This window comes from Dipteris shenzhenensis, chromosome 25, assembly GCF_047967505.1.
Source record: "Dipteris shenzhenensis isolate YYH24624 ecotype China chromosome 25, Dip_SZ_1.0, whole genome shotgun sequence".
Classification (NCBI taxonomy): Eukaryota; Viridiplantae; Streptophyta; class Polypodiopsida; order Gleicheniales; family Dipteridaceae; genus Dipteris; species Dipteris shenzhenensis.
Window position 1 is genome coordinate 38,547,227 of NC_141620.1, and position 27,341 is coordinate 38,574,567.

General features: G+C 46.2%; 1 protein-coding gene across 1 annotated transcript in view; it reads right to left on the reverse strand.

The window, feature by feature from the left end:
- EMB25 (DEAD/DEAH box helicase) overlaps positions 1 to 27,341 on the reverse strand; it is a 253,561-nt gene that overhangs the window by 85,081 nt on the left and 141,139 nt on the right. Inside the window, exon 12 of the mRNA XM_087396283.1 lies at positions 5,091 to 5,318. Within this exon, the coding sequence (XP_087252409.1) occupies positions 5,091 to 5,318 (228 nt within the window). The remainder of the gene's footprint in view (positions 1 to 5,090; positions 5,319 to 27,341) is intronic.

Here is a 27,341-nt window from a genome sequence, read left to right on the forward strand (position 1 = left end):
AAATTTTGCAAATGTGACCCAATGGATGATAATCTGACCCAATGTCCTGCAAATCTGACTCAATATCGTGCAAAAATGACTCAATGTCTCTGTAGATCTCACACGTAAGAAAGTGAGACGGATGTACGGCTGTACGGCTGTACAGCACGGTGTACGGCTGTACGGCTGTACAGCACCCAATGTACGGATGTACGGCTGTACAGCAGCCAATGTACAATTGTACGGCAGACAATGTGCTGCTGTACAACAGCCAATGTACGACCTATACGGATATACGCTGTAGGAAGTACAAGACACGCAGTACCACTAAATGTACGATTGCAGGTACAGTGTACGGATGCAAGTGACTGTATCCAACGTACGGTACAGATACAAGTGACGACGCAAGGTACGGAGCAGAGCCGTACGGTTGTATGGCGCAGGTACAAGTGATGACGTCGAGTACGGAGCAGAGCCGTACGGTTGTACAACGCGGGTACACCGAAGGTACGGTTGTACGGAGCAGGTGCGACAGGCACTGAAGGAATCTGTACGAAAGTCCGTACAATCGCACGGATTGTACAAAAGGAGCGCAGACTCTTGAAATCTGTGTGTGATGCAGATCCGGAGGCAGGGGAACAGGTCCACTAGTGCTCTGATACGACTGAAGGTGTGAAGTGAAGAGAGAGAGTGAGAGTGCAGGTACAGGACGAGTCGAGGAAGAAGTCACATCAAACTTACATTGATGGATAAGGTTTCTAAACACAAGTACAAAGTACTTGTATCTAGGCCTAGGACTAAGTGTCCTAGGTGTCACATAGGACTAAGTGTCCTATGTGGCATAGAAGGCACTAACACTATAAGTGCCTACACTTATGTCTACAAGGCACACACCATGGCCTATAGGGCATCACTAGAACCACCAAAAGATGGCCTACAAAAGGGGGTATCATGAGAGAAGAGCCTTGGTCCGAGGGTCCTGGAAGTGCGAGTGGAAGCATTGTCTCTCTAGCCGAGTCAGTGAGGCGTATGCCCTACTCAGTCTGGCCTACATTGCTCGTCTCATCGTGAAGATCGGGCCAGAGACGATGACCCCCAAGTAAGTGTATGAGGATACGATCTCAACTGGTGACCTACCGAAAGTGAACTGCTTCCGTTGCATGTTTACTCGAGAGGTGTTAAAGATCATGACCTTGGTCCTGCCAAGGTTGACCTCCAAATCATGGGATAAACAAAAAGCCTGCAGTGCATCCACGTGTCGCTGGAGCTCCTCGGGTGTGGACGACAAGAGCCATGTCATCTGCATATAGAAGAATCATGAGGATGATCCCGGCAAGTGAGCAACCGGTCCCACCGAATGCCGCCATGAAAGTCTCAAGCTCATCGATGTAGAGTCCAAACAAGGTTGGTGATAAGGGACAATCCTCTTTGACCCTATGGTTCTCAAGATCTCATCTCTCCCACCTGCACCTATCCGAACTCTACCTGAGACTCTCTCATAAAGTGCCATGACTACCCAAATGATCTCCTGGTCGAATCCTAGTGTTTGTAGGCGTGTGGTGAGACGAGCTCGAGGTGCTATGTCAAAGGCTTTGCGGAAATCCACAAAGCAGCAATATACCATGTCCTTCCATGATCTAGCCTCCTCAATGACACTCCTGAGTGTGAGTATGTGATCCATAGTCCCATGGTCTCCCCTGAAACCGGCCTGACCCTCTGCTTTGAGCCCTCTCATCTTTGCGAACAGGCTGGCCGACGCATCTAATACAATTGCATAGATCTTGGACATCACATGTCTAATCATGATAGTCCTGTAGTTACTCAGGTCCATGGGATCCCCTGCCTTGTACATGGGGGTGATGGTGTTGAGTGTCCAAATGCGGGGGAAGCCAAGGCAAATAGCGTCATTGAATAGCTTTGCTAGGATCGGGGCTAAAGTATCGATCCCATATGCGATAAACTCAGTGTATAGCCCCTCGTGATCCTTAGCTCGGTCATTGTGCAGTTTCAATGTCGCGTCCTTGACCCCCCCTCTGGTGAACGACGTGCAAGTGGTGGGACGAGGTGTGTGTGAGATCTGGAGTGGGCTGGTGTGGGACATCATAAAGATGGTGTGCATACGTGTGGCCACACTCTCGTGTCGGTGAGGGGTGATGGAGACCTACACTCAAGGAATCTCCGCCAAAAATCCTTAGAGTTGTTGTTGTACAAGATGTGCAGCAGCTCCTCCTCATTTCGACAAAGAAATGCCTTCTTCTAACGTACGAGACGTCGGTACTTGTGTACCGTGTCTGTTGTGTTCAGGAGGTGACATCTGGTTTCAAGTCGGAGCTGTCGGCAATAAGGCTTGCAATTCGTATCGTACCAGTTGTTATAGGGTAGAGAACCAAGAGGTGGTGGTCTAGTGGACTGTGTGGTGTGGGGAAAGATTTGGAGGGCACCCTCGAGCAGTGTGCGACTAATTAGGGCAGCATTGTCCTCTATGTGTGGTATGTGATCGATGTAGGTTAGGAGTCTGTTTAGGCATCCAGAGTAGGCCGGTGAGAGGCAGTGATCAAAGTGTATGTCATGGTAGGTGTCGTGCTTCCTATGTGGTGTGTGGTGTGGCTAAGCGTGGGGTGGCGATAGTGAAGAACAGGTATGTGTGATCAGCTCTTGGAGGGAGTGGTGCTACAGTGAAGTCTGTGATATATGAAGTGAAGGTAGCGGATCCCATGATGTAATCTACTACACTAGTACCCCCCGCCCGTTGTAGATGATAAGATCATGCATCCTGCACAAATCAAGGAGCGCGTGTCCATATGGTCTAACAGGCCCGTGTCGATCTGATGAGGTCCTGGTCATACCTGCTCCATCTAGGTCCTGGTCATACATGTCTGGCGGGAAGTAGCATATTGCTATGAAAAGATCATGGGTGTCTGTGCATCGGATTCGAATCCACATGAATCGAGAGTGTGCATCCTTCCTCTCAATGGAGATGGCTTCAGCGAGGGAAGACCTGTACAATACTGCGACCCCGCCTGATCCTCAGACTCCTCCTATATCCCTCGTCTCATCCCTGAAGGCTGACTCCCATGTGTAGCCATTGACTATCGGTAGTGGATGCTCTCGGCTTCTATGTGTCTCCGAGAAGTTCCCTGGGTCTGACCATAAGAAGGTAGGACATTTCCACTGCCTCTTCAGAGATAGTTATGGGATTTTAGCCCATTTCCTCTCCTACCCAGACCAGCTTTGTTTGGCAGGTTTCACTCATGAGGCACTTAGACACCGTGAGAGGATACTCCGAGCACGGAGACAGGAGCATACTTCTTCCTCGGTTGATCCCTCTCAGAGCTCTATCACGGAGTTCTTTCAGCTGGATCACATGGACCCCAACGAGACGAGGCCTCAACATGACCGTGACCCAGAGCCCGTGACCTAACAGCTCAGACAGAGCGTCGACACACAGATCACACTTGGAGACATCCCCTCCTTGTTTAGAGTCGGAGCTCGACCAACGGGGGTCACAGTAGCCTTGGTTAGACACAGAGCTACGACCAACAGACGTGCCAGGACCGCACCTCTGAGTGGCCGACAACACTCTATTGCTGACTTCATGCCTCCACTACCTCATCCATCCTGATATCTTGCTGTTGCTGGGGATGATGATGATATTGATGATGATGCCGAGATTGATATATATAGTCGACCATCGACATGACTATGTTGTACTTAGGACTTAGTACTGCCATTCTGCATTTTTGCATTTTTTGCATTTTGCATTTTGCATTGGTATGGACGCTCGTTTAGTAGCTCCACTACCACAGCTCGTTGTATTAGGATTTTCACAGTCTCATAGACCCATCAGTCTTCCGAAGACTTTAATAAACTTTCTTTCTTTCTTTCTTTCTCAATAATCTTTAGATGCAATTTTCCCTCTTTTATGATGTGGTCCAAGAAAACATTATTGCATAAATGATGCTCTTGGTTTATCTTGTTGCCTCAAAGGTTTTGATTTGCAGGTACTTGCACCACTGTCATTTGTTGCTACCTATTTGCCTTTTGCCAATTCACCTTAATATGCAGGTGCCCCTTGTGACAATTAGTTTTGATGCTCCACTTTGAATCAAGAATTTTGATCCAATCTCATTGTAGGTGTTTCATCGCTCTATTTAGCCCCGTTTCAGATCGGTGGTTTGTCGCTTCTACTCACAATTGGTTGACATAGGTCTTTTAGTTTCATCAACAGTTGCCTATGCGAGTGTACTTCCAATCGTTGTCACATCTGTTGTGTTCTTGCTTTGTTCATGGCATTATAGATCGTCGTTGTCTTCAGGGCTATTTGCCCCTTTTGAATTACCACCTCAGATCTACTTGTCACTTCTTTTGTTTGCACCACTTTTGCCTTGTTCGTGGGAGCCGCCAAAAGTGATGCTGCACAAATGCTTGATCCTTTGATTGCTTGTAAGATGCACCGCTGCTACAACGTTGACACAGATTTTTGTTTGCAGCTGCTAAATACCTTAGCATCGATGTTGATATCCACAGGATTAGCCCTTTGATCTAAGCTTTAGTTTGCAGGTCCGCTTTACTGCTTCCCTAAAGATTGTTGTTACCAATTCTCCGCTTGGATTCTTCATCAAATGCCCCTTTCTCTGAATGTCAGCCTTTGTAGGTACTTCTCTCTTTTGTTGTTTGCTACGCAGACCTTCTTTCTCTGCAATGGTTACAGAGATCTTTCCTCCATACATTCAGCCAACATGGCTATCCAAGCACAGCCACAAGCTCTCCAACCAAGTGAGATGGCTCAAGCAGCAAAGTGTCTACAGATCCACCTCTCAGATGCAATATGGATAGCCATCAGCCCGCTTCCAACATCATCCCACCAACTTTAGCAGCAGCACATGGCATCAACTTCGCAAAAGAGAACTTAGTTTACATGATTCTGGCACTGTAAGATTAACTTAAAAGCTTTGCAAGTCCACATATACCATATCATGCCATTTTATGAAAAGATCTCATCAAAAAATCAGACATTTATTTGACATAAAGACATAATAATAATCCGCAACATTAGTCTATTCAATAGCTCACCATGCTAGCAAAGCCTAGCTAATAGATGAACAACTTACCTGCAAAAATTCTTTCCACCCTGATGGTTGCAGCTGTTCAATTCGAGCCATTATTTGTGACTTCCTTCCCTCTAGCTGGGCTATCTTTGCATCACGGAGGCTTTCCATTCCTATAACGTGCCAATACTCTTTGCTCGCTTTTGTACCTTTCATTTTCCCCGTAATATCTGCAATTTTTCTTCGTTGTTCTTTGTGAAGATGCTCTGCCTCAAACAGTTTTTGTGAAATCTGCAGCACAAAAGGCAGGATACATAGAATAAGAATCAAGTATAACTTTTCCAAGTATCCATACCAACCAACGTGGGAAAAAGTAAAGAGCACAACTAAGATGTGGAAAACACAAAGAGGTTGGACGTTATACTAAGAACAAACAGTTATAAAAGCATCCAATAACATGTGGTGAAACGCTGTATAAGGGACTTCCAGCGAAGTGAGCCCACCATACAAGCATTTCCTTTGCACACCAAGAGGCCTAAATTGCTTAAGTTTATAAGAACTCTTCCAAATTCAAATTGATTAATTCCATAATTTGTTGTTTCATGAGAAATTCATTCAATCCTTGGCTATGCTTTGGCTAAATATGCATCATTTCATAGCTACGAATCCTTATCATACACATGCCATCACTATACAAGTACACCCATCCCCCTCCCAAAAAATAATTTTAAAAAAAAAGAAGAAGGCAAATGCCCCTGTAAGGGATTAGGTGTGTAGGCAAGCTTGTGATATGTTGTTCATAAGTGAGAGACTTGGTGAGTAGAAGCATACGTTACCCAGCTCTACGAGGACATAAAAAAAAGAAAGGGTGGGGGTCCTACTGGGATTGTTTTACCATGACTAGAGGATCTAGAGTCGAGGCCAGATGAATCCAACATCTAGAAAATCTAGCCTAGTAATGGCTATGGTAGGAATTGAGACTAGGCTAAGCGAGTATCAATGTTGGGTCCATCCAAGAGCAAGGCGTTGAGTTTACCAAAATGTGAAGAACGAAATATTGGGTCCATACCAAATGTGAAGAACCAGCCTTCTCAAGAATGCAAATGTGTGCAATGCATGCAGAATTTGAATGCTCCCGTCCTTTGAGGCTATCTCAGATTACTGTGCCTGCATTATACAAAATCATTTTGCCTCACCTGGGTTTCAGAAAGGGGTAATTCTCTTTGGCAAATGAATTGGCCAGCTAAGTGGTGGAGGAAAAAACTGCGGCAACTTTGGGCATACAAAACTCCACTTTGGCAACAGCTTTCTTTATGGCGTGTGCTTCTGAGAATTTTTCCATCTGGACAGTTGCTGGCCCGTAGGCACATTGCTCCTGGTGTATGTTATCGATGTCTGATTTCTTAGGAGATTGTGCTTCATTTATTCTGGCATCGCCCGTCTTCTCGGTAGTTTCTGGATTCTCTTCAACAGAGGCTATGAGCGAGATTCCCCACTGTTCTCTTCCGGAAATTTTTCTGGCTCTTTGGTTTTCATCCACAGCGACCGGAGTTTCATCTTTTCTTTGTTTGGGCTCGCTATTGGGCACTTTGAACTTTATGGACAGACCGCAATTGTAAAGTCTTTAGTGACCCCAAATTTTCTTTGTTTGCTTTCTTTAAGCATTCTCTGCAACAATCTTTCTTTGATAGCTTGCAGACTCGCCAGATGGATCAGGATGTATATTTGGCTTATACTGAGATCTTCAGTTGTGTGTGTGTGTGTTTTTTTTTTGGAAGGGGGGGGGGGAGATTTATACGTGACAGACTAGTCCCGTGTATTGAGACTAGAAGTTGTACTCCTTGCATAAATGATCCATAGCAAGGCATGGTTTCACACCATATCTTGCTAGCAGAGTTTGGGGCCACCCCTCTACAGCTTTGACGCATCCTTCCAAATGGTCACTTATCTTCACAAAGTCTAGGTACTTTGGCACAACTACATTAGAATGGTGCAGGCTACCTTAGCTGGCCCTAAGCTTTGTCTATGGCACTAGTGGAGACAGAGGGGTTAAAGAGAGATGGTATCCTCGGACATATATATTTATTTTCAAGCCTGAGACTCCATATGGATAGATGACCACTACTTTAGCATAGACGCTTTCGGTAGAACTCACGCTTCATAGAGACCACTCTCTGTAGATCTTGGAGGAGGGTTTTATCATCCTCCAAGCTATTCTTGGACTCATCTCCCACATGCCTTGAGGATCTCGATTGGGCAGTACCGAGTATTCTCTCCCTAGCTACGTATTAAGACAAGATGAGTGGAGGTCATCCCATGTCAGAGACGGATCTAGACTCTATTTGCTATACAAGAGGTTGAGGTTATGAGAACTTTGCATTCACATGCTTTGAGTACGAAGAGATCCATGGATGACATTACTCATTCTCAAATTTCCTAGCTCATCTTGATCAACGATGCATGGCACTTTTGTACTTGTGATCACGCGACACACACAGTGACTCATTTGACCCTAGAGGCAAGACCATGATGGCCAATCGGTGTCTAGCCAGAGGACAATCACCAACTTCTGCCACCCTGGTGAGCCAAGCCAGAGGTAGCAGGGGACACCTCCAACCGGGACTCAAAGAGCATGACATGATAGACCCGTCCTCAAGTTAACTCACAAATGAGAACCACAGCTATCTGTTCTTTAATCTTCAACCTGGGGGACAAAGTATGGGAGTAAAGATAGTGCTGCTCATAGGATGAGGTACCTCCTAGAGACACTAAAGAGAAGCAAGAGCACTAGACATACCGAGTAAGCCGAGCACTAGTGGCACTTTATTATTGGTTTCTTCCCTTAACGACGTGATCCCTCACCAAAGCTATAGCCACCGTTGGCCAAGATCATCTCTTCTATCCTTAGCTAACTGGTAGACTTGATCCCCAAGACAACATACAAAGGTTCCACTGACCATCACTCATGATCAGATGGCCCACTGACGGGGGTCTTCCTCTCTCTTTTGGTTTAGGATTGTGGTTCTCACATGGATAGTCTTGTATTTGGTTTTTCTTAAGTCTCATAGACCTTTTGGTCTTTCGAAGATGTTCATAAAATCTCTCTTGGCAACCCTTGTTGGGGGCCTGATCTATGAGAGATGGAATGGGCTCGAGTTGAGAGGCTTCAAGTTCTCATGCTTTTACGGATTATCTACAGTAAGCCTTCCTTTCCAGATCAGATAGTTCTGGCTGAGTTTGAGGCATCCCCACTACAGCTCGATGCAGCATTCCAAGTCATCACATATCTCTTCTGCATTCAGTAATATGGATCTTGCACCATAGGGGGGCGTAGGCTTCCTTGGTTGGCTTTATACTCCACCATGACACTGGCAAGGGGGACCTAGGCTTCCTTGGTTGGCTTTATACTCCACCATGACACTGGCAACAGACGAGGACCACATGTGCTGGTTGCCCGTACTTGCACATGATTTGAGAGCCTTGGGCTCAATATAGAAAAGCTACTCCCCTTCTAGTATAGTGTTGAGGCCCCCTTTATTCCTCTCCGATATCACGAATTGACCCAGGTCATCCGAGAGGATCTTCTATAGTTACACACATTCAAGACTTGGTTGGCACCCGGTGAGCTCCCACCACCGCAGATCACGCTAGGGGACCTTGCTTCCATACTTACTAGACCAAATGCCCAACACACCGCATGGCTACATCTTAAAGACTTCAGTGAATAGCCCACGCCGACAGCTACCATCACCCTTTCACACGGTTTTTGGAACATCACACACCCCCACCCCCCCCCCTGCCTAGGGCTGGCATTTGTGATCAGCTCCAGGAGCTAATCACACATACCTATTCTTCACTATCACCACCCCACGCTTACCCACACCACATAGGAAGCACGACACCTACCACGACATACACTTTGATCACAGCCTCTCCCCAGCCTACTCTGGACACCTAAACAGACTCCTAACCTACATCGATCACATACCACTCATAGAGGACCGTGCTGCCTTGATTAGTCGCACACTCCACGAGGCTCCCCTCCAAATCTTTTCCCACGCCACATGGTCCACTAGACCACCACCTATTGGTTCTGTACCCTTCAATAACTAGTACGATGAGCAGTGTAAGGCTTATCACTGACAGCTCTGACTTCAAACCGGATGTCACCTCCCAAACACACTAGACATGGTACGCAAGTACCAACGTCTCGTACGTCGGAAGAAGTAGGCATTTCTTCGTCAAAATGAGGAGGACCTACTGAACATCTTGTATAGCAACAACTCTAAGGATTTTTGGCGGAGATTCCTTGAGCGTAGGTCTCCATCACCCCTCACCGACACGAGAGTCTGGCCACACGTATGCACACCATCTTTATGATGTCCCACACCAGCCCACTCCAGATCTCACACACACCTCGCCCCACCACTTGCACTTCATTCACCAGAGGGGGGGTCAAGGACGCGACATTGAAACTGCACAATGGCCGAGCTAAGGATCACGAGGGGCTATACACTGAGTTTATCGCATATGGGATCGATACTTTAGCCCCAATCCTAGCAAAGCTATTCAATGACGTTGTTTGCCTTGGCTTCCCCCGCACTTGGACACTCAACACCATCACCCCCATCCACAAGGCAGGGGATCCCATGGACCCAAGTAACTACATGAGTATCATGATTGGATACGCGATGTCGAAGATCTATACAGTTGTATTGGATGTGTCCGTCAGCCTATTCACAAAGATGAGAGGGCTCAGAGCAGAGGATCAGACCGGTTTCAGGCGAGACCATGGGACTATGGATTACATACTCACACTCAGGAGTGTCACTGAGGAGGCCAGATCACGGAAGGAGAGGGTATATTGCTGCTTTGTGGATTTCCGCAAAGCCTTTGGCACAGTAACTCGAGCTCGTCTAATCACACGCCTACAGACACTGGGATTTGATCAAGAGATCATCTGGGCAGTCATGGCACTTTTTGAGAGAGTCTCAGGCCAAGTTCGGACATGCACAAGTTGGACAGATGAGATCTTGAGTACCATAGGGGGTCAAACAGGGTTGTGTCTTATCACCCACCCTGTTTGGCCTCTACATCGATGAGATGGAGACTTTCATGGGGGCGTTCGGAGGGACCGGTTGCTCACTTGCCAAGATCATCATCAGGATTCTTCTTCATGCAGATGACATGGCACTCTTTTCATCCACACCCGAGGGGCTCCAGCGACACTTGAATGCACTGCAAGCTTTTTGTCTATCCCTTGATTTGGAGGTCAACCTTGGCAAGACCAAGGTCATGATCTTTAACACCTCTCGAGCAATCATGCAACGGAAGCAGTTTACTTTCAGTGGGTCACCAGTTGAGATTGTGACCTCATTCACCTACTTGGGGGTCATCTTCTCCGGCCCAATCTTCACCATGAGACCAACGATGCACGCCAGACTGAGCAGAGGATACACCTCACTGGCTCGGCTAGAGAGACAGTGCTTCCACTCACACTTTCAAGACCCTCAGACCAAGGCTCTTCTCTTCGACTCCTTGGTCTGACGAGCCAGTATGTATGACAACCCTTGTTGGGGACCTGACATGTCAGAGATGGAGTGGACACGGGTGGAGCGCTTGCAGATCCTCAAGCTCTCACGAATGATTCGAGGGAAACCATCTGTACCACATTACATCATTCAGGCCGAGTTTGGTGCTTCTTCACTCCACCTAGATGCAGCGTTTAAGACCATCACATATCTACACCGGGTTAGATCATATGGGGACTGCACATCAAGGAGACAAAGGTTGCCATGGTTAGCTCTGATTCCTCCATGAGGTTGGTAGCACAGGGAGCGGGCGATGTTGATATGCACGGACTCACAGATGATTTATGAGACTAGGGTTTCACATCGATAGGATACCTGCTTTTCAATACAATTTAGATGCCCCTCGGTTACTCCCACTCACCATCCCGATCGGGCCACACACCAACCAGGTTATTCGAGAGGATCTCCTACAGCTACACACCTTTAGGACCTGGTTGGAGGCAAGGCAGCTTCCAGTGAAGCTGAGTTTCTACAGAGATGAATGTCTTCGTGTTTCGGAGGAGGGATTCATCACACCACCAGGGTATATTGAGCTTCATATGCCTCACTACGGATCTCCATCAGATAGTTTCGGGTATCATCACACCACCTCCGCATAGAGAGCGGCAGAGCAGAGGGGATCCCTAGGGAACATTGCATATGCATATTGTGCGACTGTCAAGAGGTTGAGTCAGAGAAGCATTTTATTTTCAGGTGCCCAATGTACTACGAGATCCGAGGCCGCTACCACTGTCTCTTCAGAGACGGCTCCGGACTCCTTTCTAGATTCCTTGCCTACCAAGATCAGAGATGCCTCGCCGCCTTCATTCACGAGGGGGTCTGACCCAGAGAGTACTTACTCAAGCGATGGGGCTTGGCCACACCATCAGACACCTCTCAGAGCAGAATTACAGAGTTCTTCCCATCGACTGACATTGATCGTCCACTCTCTAGCCGCAGACGTGACAAAGACCCCAACCCCACGACCGCAGCAGAACACACGAAACATTGAGGGGACACACAGATCACTCTGGGGGACCTCCCGTCATTGTTTAGACCCAAGATACGTCCCACGGGAGTCACGGTGGCTCTGGTCTTGCGTCGAGCCTCCTCCAGGAGACCGAGACGAATGGGACCCCTTAACAGACGCCAGCGCCCCATCACCGACTATGCACCAGCTAGGGCAACATGACATACGGAGGATTACATTCTGCTCCAGTCTTTTTTCTTTTCACTGTCGTACCCAGATGTATTTGATTATGTATGATCACACTTAGGATTCAGCACGGGTGATGATGCTCATTTTAGTAGCTCCACCCTTACTGGGATTTGTATGAGGTTTTCTTTCAGTCTCATAGACCCATCGGTCTTCCGAAGACTCTAATAAAATTTATTTCTTTCTTTCTTTCTCACTGACTTCCACTCAGAAAGTTTTTCCCTTCTATGTACCAACACCGTTATAGGAAGGTTACGGATTATGGATTTTGTATTTGTCCTGGGTGTTGATGCCCGTTTAGTGGCTCCGTCCATTAGTGCATTGTACGAGCTTCTTTAAGCCTCATAGACCAGTTATGGGCTGCAACGGAGGGGGTCAAGAATAAGAAAGAAGTAATCTACTGTTGCTTTGTAGACTTTAAGAAAGCATTTGACATAGTTCCACACAAAAAGCTATGGGAAAGACTGGAAAAGCTTGAAGTCCCTCAGGAGATCAAAGAAGCCACATACAGGTTATACGAGAGAGTATTAGCTGAATTAGCACAACCACTTGTAGATGGCTCATACTCTGAAGGAGAAGTCATCATAAGTAGTGACATAGGAGTCAAGCAAGGCTGCCCCCTCTCACCAACTCCCTTTGGTCTGCTTATCGATGAATTGGAAGAGTGGATGAGAACACACAGCGGCGAAGGTGTTCAAATTCCAGGCTATGCCCTCTTATTGCTTATTTACGCGAATACATTTGGATACACCGGGAAAATTCTGCAAACACTCAAGAATGCAAGAGAAAAGTGATGGTGATTGGGACTCGGAATAAACAGGTTGATTTCACTTTTGAGGGGAAGCCTCTGAACGGTGTCACTACATACAAATATTTGGGGCTGAAATTTGCAGACACTTTCAAAATGGAATGCATGTGTGGAAAGAAGAATCCTGGGAGGTTTGAAAGCTTTGTATAGCTTCCAAAACAAGTGCAGAAAGGCACACTTATGGAACTGGGAAATGAGAAAATTTTTGTATACCATGCCCGTACAAACAATGATCCTTTGCGGGTGCCCAGCCTAGGCACCTGGGCTCTCTAGGGCCTACTAGAACCGAATAGAGACTTTGCATAAACGATTTCTCATAGGGGAGTTAGGGGCGAAGGCACAAACACCGTACCCCTTCTTGTTGGCTGAGACAGGTATGATACCTCTTGAAGGAGAGGCATTGTGCCAACTCATGGCATACCTCAGCAAAGTTGGAAAGATGGACGCCAATAGGATACTACACAAAGCAATGGAAGCTACGCGAATCGCTGGATGGCACAAAGAGGGGCTGAAATGGATGGAACTATCGGGTATAACCACTGCTGATATCCCCGAAGATGCATGGGAAATCAGGGAGCTAGTGGCGCAAAGAATGCTACAGAAGCTATGGCAAGAACCAGGGGCAAAAATGCAGTTTTATAAGCAGGAAATCAATCCGATGGACGGCTATGGAATGCAGAAATACCTCGGGGAAGACATATCAATATTCAAAAGACATTTAATCTGCAAAGATGGACCATGGATAAGGCCATCACATTGGAATATGAAATAACTTAAACAGACTACTCATCGTCTTGGGGGCAAGGGAGCATGAGGGGAACACCCCGAAACTCATGGAACATACTCATCCTCTCGAAGACATGGGAGCATGAGGGAACACATCAATATGAAATTCAAAAACACACATAGGAGGACCAGGGTTTGGAGGGATAGCATGCTGGCATGGGAGAGGGCAGCAAAAGTGATAAAAGTGGGTCCACACAAATAGTATATGTGGTTAGAAATCATGGCAAAGGAGGGGAATATCAAGCTGACAACATGCTATTTTGCACCACCACAATCACCCATCTATGAAAACAATAGCAACATATCTCGAGAAGACCCCCTCATGCATTTAGGGGAGGACATAGCCAGGTCCTCCAAAGAGAATACAATTATCCTCAGAGGAGATTTTAATGCACGAATAGCATCAATGCAAGGCATCATAACAGCAGAGGCATCGATTCCATATGGATGGATGAAATGGAAGAGGACAGCGAAGAAAGAAGGGGTTGGAAAAGGACATCAAAGGATGCACTCACTGGGAAAGCACCTCCTCACAGTGTGGATGTTTTGGGCTGCAGATACGCAATGGCATATCGAATTTTCAAGGATTCGCTTGCAAGATAGCTCAAGGATCATGGCAGACCACTTGGTGCCTCACTCTACACGCAGTGGTCCAGGTCGGAGAGGGGACCTGCATCATCTTTGGGGTCTTGGAAAGCTTTCCGGAGGCTTCCAGGGGAGACCAAGTCTCAGTTGACAGGACATCTCAGAGGGAGTGCAGGGAGGATCTTGCAAATTGAGGCAGCCCTTCCAGAGGAGTGGGTAGACACAGATGACATGCCACTCACTTGCTCCACTTGGGCAGGTACTTTTACGAGAGGCAGTGTTCCGCTTCAGGTTTTGGCCTTTCGAGATGCACAGGAGGATGCTTTAGTTTTTACTGTGCAGGATGGTGGCAGATTGCTCAAATCCACAGAGGACATCTTGCTTGACTCTGCTTTTCAGCCTATCAGGGTTGTAGGTCTTTTGGTGCAGGGATCGTTCCTCGACCCAAACCCCGGCTTAACTGACCCCGGCTTCTCTCCACCGGGTCTTGGAGGCTTTGGCTTTACGGGGGAGTTTCCATTAGGTATTTGCAGTGGGACCCTGGAGAGTGGGAGTGGATTGACGCAGGGCATCGAGAGAAGAGCATCCCCTTCTTTCGTTACACGGTCAGTAATGCCAGGAGATTTCAGCTCAGTGGTAGAGGTTGGAGACCTTCCAGAGTTCCTCATTGGGAAACATTTGATATCACTGCCGATCTGCAGAGGTGCTTCTGGAGGAGACTCCGGAAATCCCACAGGAATAGAAAGATCACTCTTTTCTTTTGGGTTTCTATCCATGGTGGGATTGCAATGAACCTTTGGAGATCCAGGTTCGGAGCCGACCCTACTTGCCCTCGTTGCCTCTCTGCTTAGGCGACTATTCAGCATTATTTATGGGACTGCAAACAAGCGAGGATGATATGGATGGAGGTAGCCAGGATTTTCAGTCACTTTGCCCACTCCCCATTCTTTATGACATGGGGCTCAGTGGCTTGGCTTTCTCTTACAGGGCCTCAGATATTCTATGAGAGACTTGACTCCTGTCGGGCCATTTTGGTTCGACGTCATCAAATTGAGTCGTGTTCGTTGGATGTGGTACCACACCTTCCTTTTACAGATGTACATGCCTCAGTGGATACTTCTTGGGAGCTTTTAGTGACCATAGCATCCTGGCATATCTGAAGGGCCAAATGTATAGAGGCTATGGAGGGTACTCAAGTTCATCCCTTGCACACTTTGGCTAGTATCTGGACAGACACCGTACATACTTTGATGGCCATATGGATGAGTATACAAGGAGACTCCCGTGCAACCTCAGCTAGGAGGGTTTCTTTCTTCAAGGAATGAAAGGACTCTCCTTTCTTCTCTGAGACTCCTACAGGGTTGAGGTGGCACTTTAAAAATAAGAGTGATATATTCCATTCAAAACAAATCATACAACAGGTGGGAGAGAAAATACTCTATCCCTAGCCTGAACAATGTGGCAAAAAGCCATGGAGGTGGTCTAAAATGCCACGACATCCCAAAAGGGGTCACGTGAAAAATAAAGAGCCCTCCCATGTCCTCATGAAGGATATAAGTCTCCCACGAGCTGCCAAAGAGGTGCCTGTACACCGCTTCCACTGACTCCTAAGAGTGAAAATAATCTCTGCCCAAATGGAAGCGAGAGTGTCAGCCTCTGTGCATAAATGGTCCCCAAGTACAAGAGAACATCGGGAACACCATATCCGCCATAGGGTAATGCTGGAAATCACCTCCCAGGCTGACCCTACAACTGAAATAGGCATGGAATCCTATGCTGGAATCGGTAACAAAAGTAAATCTTGTAGCTCCATGATGCTGGCCTCCGTGGGACCCCGTCTCTGACGTCGCTGCATGAAGAAACCAAAGTCTCCTGGCTCTGCCTCAAAGAGAGTAAAGGCTCCAGATCCTCTCCCCCAAAGAGCAGCGCCCCACGTCATCAGAAAGGACTCAGAAGTAAGATATGAGAACAACCTGAAGATACTTGTCCATACCACTCTAGAGCTGGTACAACATAAACAATGCTTGCTAGATTCCTCTGCACTCTGACAACGCATACACAAGGAGGGTCTACCCATCTGCTGGAGCCAAGTACCCACAGGTATACCCCTATGTATAGTGAGCCAAAGAAAGCAGGAGACTTTCCTGGCTCTATTGCTGCCCCAAAAGTGAGTCCAGTAGCTCCGCAAGAGCTCTGCAGTAAGTTCCTGTGCGTGCCAATGCTGGGAGGTAGATGGAATGTGATGAGAGTCTCTCCGCTGAAGCCTGTAACATGCCCTCGTCGAGTACTCGAAGAAAGAAAGAGGACGATCGCCTATCACCGAAGCAGGCCATGCCCACTCACCTGGGTCCCAGTCAAGCTCCGCAAGAGGACGACCTTGAAAAATCCAAAGTCTCCATCTAATATCCTCTTCAAGGGTCAACCTAGAAGGATCTGTGACCCATTCCTTACCGAGGCAACCAATGACCCTGACTCTCTGCCAAAGAAGCTCCTGACGATCCATGGGCTGAGTGGGATACAATCTGTGAGAGGAGTCCGTCTCAAAATAAATAAACGGTGCCGGTCCTAAGCGAACTCCAATGCATAGCCTAGCCTCACTAAAACAACCTCGCCAAGTAGAAATAGGATCAACATAGGCTGGATCTGTAAGTACATCCCTCCACTCCTGAGGAATAGCTCTCATGATCTGTAATTTGGTGGCAGCAATCTGTCCAAGTTGAGGTGGCACTTTCAGCCTCAGCCTTGGTTGTTTTCCACCTCACTTTGAGGGGGTTGTATTTATCGTCATGATTTCATGATGTTGTATTTTCGCTCAGAGCTTGCTCTAGCGAGTTTCTTTCTTACTATGTCAACATTGAGGGAGAGTCTCTTGAGTCTGATCATAGGGTAATATCTATAGGCATAAAGGGGACAAGTAATGCTATGAAAAAACAAAAACTTATGCCACATCCAAGCTTAAGAACAGACTTCAAACAAGCTCATGCCTATGAAAGGTAGAAAGAGGAGGCAGAGGCAAAAGGGAACATACCTAGCAATTACATAACAGATATGCTGCTGTCAACAGCCCCAAAGGCAAGGGGAGAACAAAGGGAATGCCATGTAATCACTGGTATGACTAGGATTGTAAAGATGCAAATAGAGAATGGAAGAAAGCTGTCACCACTGAAAAGGGGAACAAAGCTCGAATATATAAGCAAGTGGTAAGGAACGAAAAAATATTATTTCTCAAGAGTAAGAAGCTTGAAATCTTCAATGAGCTGAAACAAAATCCCAAAAAGTTTTTTCGGAAATTGCAAGGCAGCAAACCCCAAGAAAGGAAGGCAAAATGGGAAGACACAATACAGTTTGTCAAAAGAGATGGGGAACAAAAGACAAATCACAGATTTACTATCAAAGCAACAAATGAAAGCATAACAGAGGAAGACAGGAAAAGTATGAGGCCAGCAGAGACAGTTTGAGAAATCTACTGAAGCAGCCAGCCAAAAAGCTAGGGAGCTACTTGAAGGAAATTTGGGAACATCGTAACAAGTTATTGGGACTGGCATATGAGCTAGCTCAACATGTACTCACTACATAAAAGGTTGTAATATTTTTTTTCACTGGATGTAAGGGATCACTATTAGGTGATAGTGATCACCATTCCCATAGATCCTAAAGGGTCTCATAGTGTACAATACAACGATATCATCTCCCTTGCCTATTAGTCGAAGCACAAATAGCTAGCATGCTATCAGCCATTGACGAGACTACCAGGTGGGTGGATGTTGTGAAATGGAACCTGCAAAGGCCACCGTTTCAGTCACAATCCCAGAGCAGCAGCAGAGGGCCAACAAGGCTCTCAATGTCAGGGTACGTGGGATCCCCTGCACAGCCACAACCCCCATGGACAACGCAATCGACTTCGTGAGTTCCACTCTTGGGATTTAGGAGCACAGATTGAGGGAGCTTGGCACATTAGGCACCAAGAGCAGCCTCTCATCATCCTATTACCCTCCTTAGCTGAGGGCCAACTAGATGCACTCACACCTTTTGTCAGACACAGGAAGGCCATAATCTTCAACACGTCCCAAGCAGCCATGCACAGAGAGCACTTCACAATGGATGGGCTACCACTGGAGGTGGTTTCCTCCTACACGTGTGACATACCTAGGGGTCTTGTTGTCCGGTGCGATCTTCACGATGCGCCCAGTAGTAGAGGCTTGATTGAGCAAGGGGTACGTTGTGCTAGCGATACTCGAGCAACAATGCTTTCAATCTCATTTTCAAGACCCTCGGACCAAGACTCTTCTCTTTGACTCTTTGGTGCAACCAGCAGGTATGTACGGCATCCCATGCTGGGGACCAGATCTATCAGATACAAATTGGGCCCGTGTTGAGAGGCTTCAAGTCCTTATGCTTTCACGGATGATTTCAGTATGCCTTCAGCCCCAATCAGATAGTTCTGGCTGAGTTCATGGTATCCCCACTACAACTTGATGTGGAATTTTAGGTAATCACATATCTTTACCGCATTAGACAATATGGATCCCACAGCATAGAACGATGCAGGCTTCCTTGGTTGGCCCTATCCTCTTCCATGGCATTGGCAGCAAAAGGTGATCAAAGAAGCTGGTGTGCACATACATGTAGATGGTTTGAGAGTTTGGGACTGCACATAGATAGGCTAACTCCCTTCTAGTACAGTGTTAAGGCTCCCTCTATCTCGCTCACCTATCACGAGGTCAACCAAATCATCCGAGCGGATCTCTTGTAGTTACACACATTCTGAACTTGATTGGCACCTTGTAAGTTTCTAGTGATGCTCAGTTTTTACAAGGACCACTTAAAACCTGGATGAATCCAAGAACATTCCCAAACTCATCCTCTTAAAACACAACATAGTGCAGTTTCAATCTCGACACCTGGAAGCATGGGCACTGCATAGTTGCTGCTCTGAACATCAAAATCTTCAACTGGCTGTGCTGCCCTAAGAGTTTTTGTCCTCAATTGAACAAGGTCAAGAGCAGCCACTTGCAGCCCCTCATCCTGGAGGTTGATATCTTCTTCTTGCTCTGCAATTTCTATTACCAAAGGAACATCCTCTTTTTCCTCTGCTTCAGATGTGTCTTCTTCTTCAGCCTCCTACCCTTGTTCATCCAGAGAGTCTTGACTGAAGACAATGTACATAAGGAATGCCATGGTTTCCTCAAGCACTCTACACTTTCTGGTGTGCAAGTTACAGTTGAATTTATATTGATCAGGCAGGCTGTCAAATCTTCTATTCACATGGTACCTCAGCCTGTCAATGGAGACAATATGATTTATATGCACAAAAACCTTTTCACCTTCCACAATTCTTCCTGCCTCTATCAGTTGTTTGAAGGTATCCCAATGGTTTGAAAGAAAATCTTTGTGATGCTCCAGTACAGAGCTCATAGTGAACTCCATGTTGAAAATACTGTGGTATATGTGGAAGTTCCTCTGAGCCTTGCATTTGTGAAGAAACTCAAATAGGAGCAAATCTAGAGATTTGTCCTCTTCTGGTTCGATAGTCACTTAAGAGATTGAAAACCATAAACTCCATCATGCATATAGCAAGGACTAGCTACAATGACATCCCCACTACTGTCATCAACGCCCAACAGTGGGGTAGACCATAGTATAAAAACATGCTCTCAGACATACAAATCCACACACCCACACAAACTTGAGCATCCATTTATACAAAGTCTTCGTACTGAGTTTTTGTCAGCACTTCAGAGATGAAGGGCAGACTCCATTTTTACAAGGACCACTACCTACGGATCTCCGTTGAGGGTTTGTCAATCCACCAAGGTCCACTTTCCTCACGCATTGAGGATATCTATCGGGCAATTCCCAAGTTTCATCACATCACCTCCGTATTGAGAGTGGTCAGGATGGCATAGGGAGGGGATGACGTGGATGGAACATGGGGTATAGCAGGAGAGAGAGTGACATAGAAAATGCTACTCGACTTATGGCAAAAGCCGAGGACGAAAATGCAGTCTTACAAGCAGGAGATTAACTCAATGAACAGCTACGGGATGTAGAAATGCCTCTAGTTCACATGATGTAGAGGTGGAGAGGGGTAGGTGGCCAAGACCCAGAAAACCCAGAGAAGAAAGGATCTGCAAAATTTGCCCCACAGGGGGGGTAGAAAATGGCATCCACCCCAAAGGTTGATGTCTGAGACAAGAATAACAAATAGAAAGACAGAAAGCAAGAAAAAATAAAGATATATTAACGTCCACGGGGCCTTACGGGCCTATGGAACAAAGTACACAGAAAAGTGAACTCATACAAGCCTCAGTGGGCTGAAGCAAAGGGTACGCTAGGACTCTTGCTAACAAAGTATTGATCTATGCTGACAGAATCATAATCATAGAAAGAAAGAAAGAAAGTTTATTAAAGTCTTCGGAAGAACGATGGGTCTATGAGACCGTGAAAAACCTGATACAATGAACTGTGGTAGTGGAGAATGCAAAAAAATGCATAATGGCAGTACTAAGTCTCAACTACAACAGCAGCAGCAGAGTGGGCCATATCAATCAATCAATCTATCCAAGTGTTGGGACGAAACCGAAGCCTCGTACAGTGATGGCTCTTTGTTGGGCTGTGAAGATGTCTCGTATCTGCGCCTATTGAGTTGTCTCGCGCTGCGGTGGGGAACGCAGTCTCCTCGCTCTCTGGACTCTCTAGGCTACATCTAGGGTGACCCCTCATCTCTATCGGTCTCCCCTAAGGAAAGTTGTGATAGGTCGGACCTCAATAGAGTGTATCCTAGGGGCTCTCTCCCGCACATGTGGCCTCTGCATCCCTCTCTCGGTGGTACTGTGCCGGCTACTCATCCAGACAACTCTCATGTCGGCTAGCTTCTCCTCCTCCACTCACCTATGTCTGCGGGCTAAATCAAATGTATAGAAGTCTGTGATGTGTCGCTGTTCCCGATCACCCTTTATGTCATGTAGTGGTCTGACCATCACCTACTGCACTCTGATCTATCGTAGAAGCGTCTCCCTGTGTCACCACATCTCCATCAGATAAAGCCCAATACAAACCTAGTCATGGAAATGGATCAGTCATGACAAAGGACCGAAGCCACTCCCCTCTAGGTAGAGACTGTGGTAGCGTCCCCGAATCTCGTAGTAGGCTAGACAAACACAAAGAAAATGCTCCTCTGTCTCAACCGCACCCAGCGTACATAGTGTGCAGACCTGCTGCTCTCTGGATACACCCGTTGCTCTCCCTACCTCAATCCTCAACAGATGGGACGAAACCTGCATCTGACCAAACGCAATCCTCAGTGCATGGGAGTCTCCTCTATCCTCGAGATACTCTGGTCTGATAATGAGTCCCTCCTATGATACTCTCAGGAAGTGGTCGCGATAATACTGGGTCATGGTGGGGAGCTCTTGGTCCTCCCCCCAAGTCCAGGATGTGTGAAGCTAGGAGGTCTAACCGTATGATACAGTTGATCTCATCTCGTGGGATCGACTCAAGAGGTGCATTCACGCTGTACTCAAAGGGGGAAAGCCTGTCCATCTGGATACCATGCCTGGCAAGCCATGTGGATATGCGTGCATACCATGTCTCTGCCCCGCTCTCCAACGGGGTAAGTCCCAGACTCTGTAAATGAAAGTCATTGTCTAAAAGATGGCATCAACCTGGGGAGGTGTCATGGCGAACTCTGCTTGTACTATTTCATGTGGAACTGAGGGCTTACATCGGATCATCTAGGATCCTATTGTCAACTATAGCCACTCGAAGCTCCTCCATCAGAAGATCGCACCCCCAGAAAGGGGTTGCATACATGACAGTCGGCTGCACTAGTGTGTCGAAAAGCCAGCCCTTCGTCGGTGGATCTTGGAAGTGCGTCTGGAAACACTGCCGCTCTAGTCTAGCCAAAGCACCGCACCCTTGTGTGAGTCGTGCCTCGACTGCATGTTTCATCATGAAGATAGGTCCTAAGAAGACTGCTCCCAAATATGTGTATGACTGCACTATCTCCACTGGTTCACCGCGATAGGTGAAAGTAAGTCAGTTAGTCACTACTCATGAGGTGTTGAAGATCATAACCTTAGTTTTCCCAAGGTTGACCGTCAGATCTCTCTCTCTGTAAATCACCTCGAAAGCCTCCAAATCTCTCTGCAGTCCCTCCGCTAAAGAGGATATAAGGACTATATCATGAGCATATAACAATATCTATATGAGGAGATCCCCTGGTAATGAGCCCTCGCCACCTAGGCGATCTATGAAAGATGTGATCTGATCAATGTAGAGTCCAAAGAGAGTCGGTGAGAGAGGGCAGCCTTGCTTCACCCCAATGGTGCTCTCGACCCAATCCGATAGACCGCCTTGCCTCTAACTGACTCATATAAGCTCATCACACCCCAAATCAGCATCTCTGGGATTTGCATCTCCTATAGTCTCCTAATCATGCGAGATCATGGAGCAGTGTCAAAGGCCTTTCGAAAGTCTGCAAAGCATGTGTAGACTCTATGATGACTAGACCTCACCTCCTCAATGATAGCCCTCAAAGTGAAAATGTGGTCTAGAGTAGAGTGCTGCCTCCTAAATCCTACCTACCCTGGTGCTCGTTGCCTCCGTGCTGCTATATGACTACTGATCTCTCTCTCTAGTACCGATCCATCGATATTGGCCAATGTGTGGCCAATCATGAGTGAGAGTTTCCGGTGTCCATGAGGTCTCCTGCTTGGCAAATGGTTTAAAGATATCCTAAGAAAGGGGTAAATAATGCATTAAGGAAGGACCCTACATTTATGACATGTGGCATACTAGATTCATCTAGGGAGTTTTGGGGCTTGTTGGGAATTTGCAAACATGAGCTTTTACGTAATCAGGCTATCTGGGAGCTTGCTACCAACGAGGTTGGCTTGGAGGAGAAACCAAGTGCGCGTACCCGTGATTCGACGATAAGCAGGAAGACAACAGATTAGACTGTGTTATTTGGTATCAGAGTGCAGGTGGTATTGGGTGTGTGACGACGGACAGTATGGGTAGCGTGGATGAAACGGCGCGCGACGAGGGCTATCGGGTGATGGCGCAACTGTTAAGTCACGGACATCATCCCAGCTACCGTAAGTGATGGCGCAGCTGAGAGCTCACGGACATCATCGCAGGTTCATACTTGGTATCACGCAAAGTAATTCGGGACCAGGACTCCGGGATATCGCAGGACAGGACTAGCTGTCGCAGGAGCGTACGGTTCACGTAGGTATCTCGGAAGGCATACAAGCTGCGCGTGTAAAGGAATTGCCAGGAGTCTATCATTCAAAAAGGCGATACGTGGGTGGGCTCTTGTATTCAGCTTGCAGAGCCAATCGATTTGTGAGGGTGTAGGAAAAGTGGCTGAGCGATGGTCTGTTGCTCGAGCTCTTCGTTAGCTTTAACGAACTAGGACTGTGAAGCCATTCGAGGAGCTGGATTTTTGTTTTACGGGATCAGAGAAAAGACTAAGGTTGTAGATGTTGAGCTGCCAAGACGGAACTACGGGAGGCTAGGAGTATAGGCTGATTTGAGGCGATCCTTCAACGTTTTCGATGCTGGTACTCTGCAAGGGTCTGACGTTATGACCGTACAGCATGTTCGTGAATAAAAGGCAGGTCATAAATGCGTGTGGGAGTGGCTTACGAGAACTAGTTGACCTCTTCATGCAACAAAGATATACCAAGGGGCTTTCGACTCTTTATTCCCTCTATTTTATTTGGTTAAATTTCTGAAGTTTTGAGGTGTGTGAGTTGGATTGGGAACAGATTTATGCCTTTGCATTTAAGGGCTTGAGGTTTCTTAGATTGCAGGAGTTTCCCTAGTATAGGGAAAAGTAGATTTGCTTACAGTGTGATATATGCTTTGTCAACTATAAAGTTGGAAGTTGGACTTTCGATTTGTAATTACAGTTTTAAGCGGTGTTTTATTTATTATTTAAAAATTTAAAAAAAAAACACACCCATTGACCTAAATGGAAGTAGAAGAAGAAGCTTCTAAGATGGATCCTGTAGAGTCGGGAGTCCGGCCGACCCCGTAGGTGTCGCGCACAGCAGGTCATACACTATCTAGCAAAATTGCAATGTTAGAGGATGTCTTGAAACAGATTTTAGCGCAGCAGTTACAAACAAATGTGGGGCACTCTGAACTCAGAAAAATGGTGCATAGTATGTCTGCCAGACCATCTCGTGAGGAGAAAGGTAAATCTCCGATGGAATCGGAGTCCAATGTTCGTACGGTCAAGCCTACGAGTGCTAAGGTACCTAATATTGCCAATTACAGGCCAGAAAAGTATTCTGGTCGGATGTCTGGCCATAGTTCCGATATCATTGACACCTGGTTACACAAATGGGACGAGGCATTCGCCATTTCTGAAATCAAGAATGATATAAAGAAAATCCGTGAGGCCACCCATATGTTTAATGAGGCAACGGATAGGTGGTGGATAAAACAGTAGAAAGATGGAGTAGCATCCACTACCTCGGAGAGGTTTAAAAAGGATTTTAGAAAACACTTCCTACCTCCTGACGAAGCATCCCGAGCTTGGGATCAATATCAAAACCTTCCTCAGAGAAATTTATCAGTGGCAGAATACACTGATAATGAAGATTGATGAACCCCTACCTCAGTCAATCCAAGTAACAGATTAGAGAAAGTGTAATGAAGATTGATGAACCCCTACCTCAGTCAATCCAAGTAACAGATTTTATCTTTGGATTGAATGATCGGATAAAGATGGAAGTTCGGGCTAAGTATGCGAACACGCTAGATGAAGCAATTGCCATAGCCCTGAACTATGAAGATGCAAAAGGGAACAGACCAAGTGGGTTTGTGCAGGTTGGGACTTAATATGGGTACCCAAAGAAAACTGGGTTTAAGAAGAAGTGGACTAGCAAAGGGGGTGCCTCACAGTCTAGTGGTCAAGCCAAGCAGGCGAAACCAGTTGAGACTCCTAAATCAAGTACCACCGTTGGAATGAAAAGAAAAGTAACTCCAACGACAGCCCGGGCTTGGTCGAAGTTCTCTTGTTTTGGTTGCCTTCAGCCTCATTAGTGGAAAGATTGTCCACGTAACAAAGATCGTCGGATGGATGAGATGATGGTCTCAGAATGCGACGTGGAAATGGAGGGAAGTCCCAGAGCAGAACAGATGCACATTCAGCTAGCGGGATCTTCTCAAAGGTCAGTACCTTTTTTATTATGTGTGTCTGTTGCGAAGTTAGTAACTAGTGCACCTAATAATATCCTGTCAAAGCCCGCAGCAACGGGGTATATAGCCTTTAGTGATACGGAGTTAATTAAGATGAAAGGACAAGTAGCTAATCATGATGTCATTGCGTTGTTTGACTTAGCGTCAACGCACAATGCGATTAACTCCAAGCTCGTAAAGAGGCTGAAACTAAAAACTAGCCCATCTGACTATGCATATACAGTTAGGATGGCAGATGGAAGATCAACTGAAGTATGGGACCAAAGGGTTACCCAGTTGGAGCTTCGAATTCAGGACTATGCTGAGAAGCTTGATTTTGAAATGACTAAGCTTGCTCATGCAAATATAGCCCTGGGTAAGGCTTGGCATTCTAGGAAGAATCCAGCCATGGATTGAAAAAAGCACATTTATCAATTCAAGATGAATGATGTGCTGTATGTCTTACAAGGTGAAAGGGATATGCCTCAAGGACCGTTGGTTTCCGTGATGGAAATTCAAAAAGCTCAAGAAGAGTTTTTGTCTCTTTCTATAGCATCGGTAGAGCCGATTGATGATTCTTCGGCTAGCACCGATGTTGCTCAAAATGGAGAGATGGCCAAGCTGGCTGATCAAATAACAGAGGAGTTCTCTGATTGTTTTAGGGATGAGCTACCTTATGGGTTACCTTCAGAGCGGAATGTTCGGCATAAGATTGAACTAATCCCGAGGGTAGAACCTGTAAATAGACCTCCCTATAGGTTGAGTTCTACTGAAGAGGCGCTACTGAAGAGGCGGAGGTGCGAAGACAGCTGGAAGAATACCTCAAGTTGGGGCAGATTCAACCAAGTTTCTCACCTTTTGCTTCGCCAGTGATATTAAAGAAGAAGAAAGATGATACTTTTCGCCTCTATATAGATTACAGAGCATTGAATAATATCACTATTAAGCACAGGTACCCGATGGCTCGGATCGAAGATTTACTAGATGCATTACATGGGGCCGTAATTTTCAGTAAGATAGATCTTAAATGTGGCTACCATCAGATCCATATTAGAGCCGAAAATGTGCATAAAACCGCTTTTAGAAGCAGGTTTGGACATTATGAGTTTTTGGTAATGCCCTTTGGACTTACCAATGCTCCAGCTACATTCGTCATCTTGTCGTCTAGCGAGCAGCACTATCACTCCAGTCATCTATCTCCTCTGTGGTCTCAAAGAGTTAACTCGTCGTCTAGTGAGGAACACCGTCACTCCAATTAAGTGACTCCTCAAAATATCCGTGGTCCTCATGTGTGGGTCAACACGAGGTGAAGTCTATCGTGTTGTACTCTGATTGAGGATAAATAAGCAATAAAGGCAACAAACCAGGGAGATGGCGATCACTTTTGCAGCATTTTCTTTAAAAACGCTGGACTTTGAAAACTACTGGCAATGGATTTGATGGTTGTCCTTCCCTTCCCTAATTGGTGTTCCTATTTCATAGCACTTGCATGATGCTCCAGTCGTACATTAGGTGATAACCCTTTTGCAAATAGTTTATATCTGTTGAGCACTGTCAATGGTGTAGAGCCAAAAAAATGGATAGATCAGGAGATTGCACCAAAAAGTGGATGATATGCTATGTGCACAATTGGCAACCAAGCAAAAAACTAGTCCCTCACTGCTATAGTTCTCAATTACTAGCTTGAATTCTTCTTTGCAAATATCTATTGAAACTTCAATTTAAAGTTTACACACACATGTTACACAAGAATTATTATAGAGTATTCACTCAAACTTGGAATACACGTGCTGATAATAAAAGAGCTTCAACCACGTTTATAAACGAGATCTTGTCAGAAACTATGCCTATCTTACATAATGTTCCTTCAATGCTAAAGTTTGCTTACACACTTATACCAAGTTCAATTCATTGCCAATGCAAGGGCACATAAAGAACCATGCAAGGTAGATAAGAAGAGGGCTTCTACACCCTATATTTGACCTGAACAAGAAATACAGATCTTTACTATTTCCTGCACTTTCCCTGCAGCCATAGCCATTTTCTATTACACTCTAAGTACTTGCCAACGCCATTCCCAACTACCAAATTACTTTCTCTCTGCTCACCAACGCCAATCTATCGAAACAAAGAGTTCAGTTTCTTAAATGCCAACC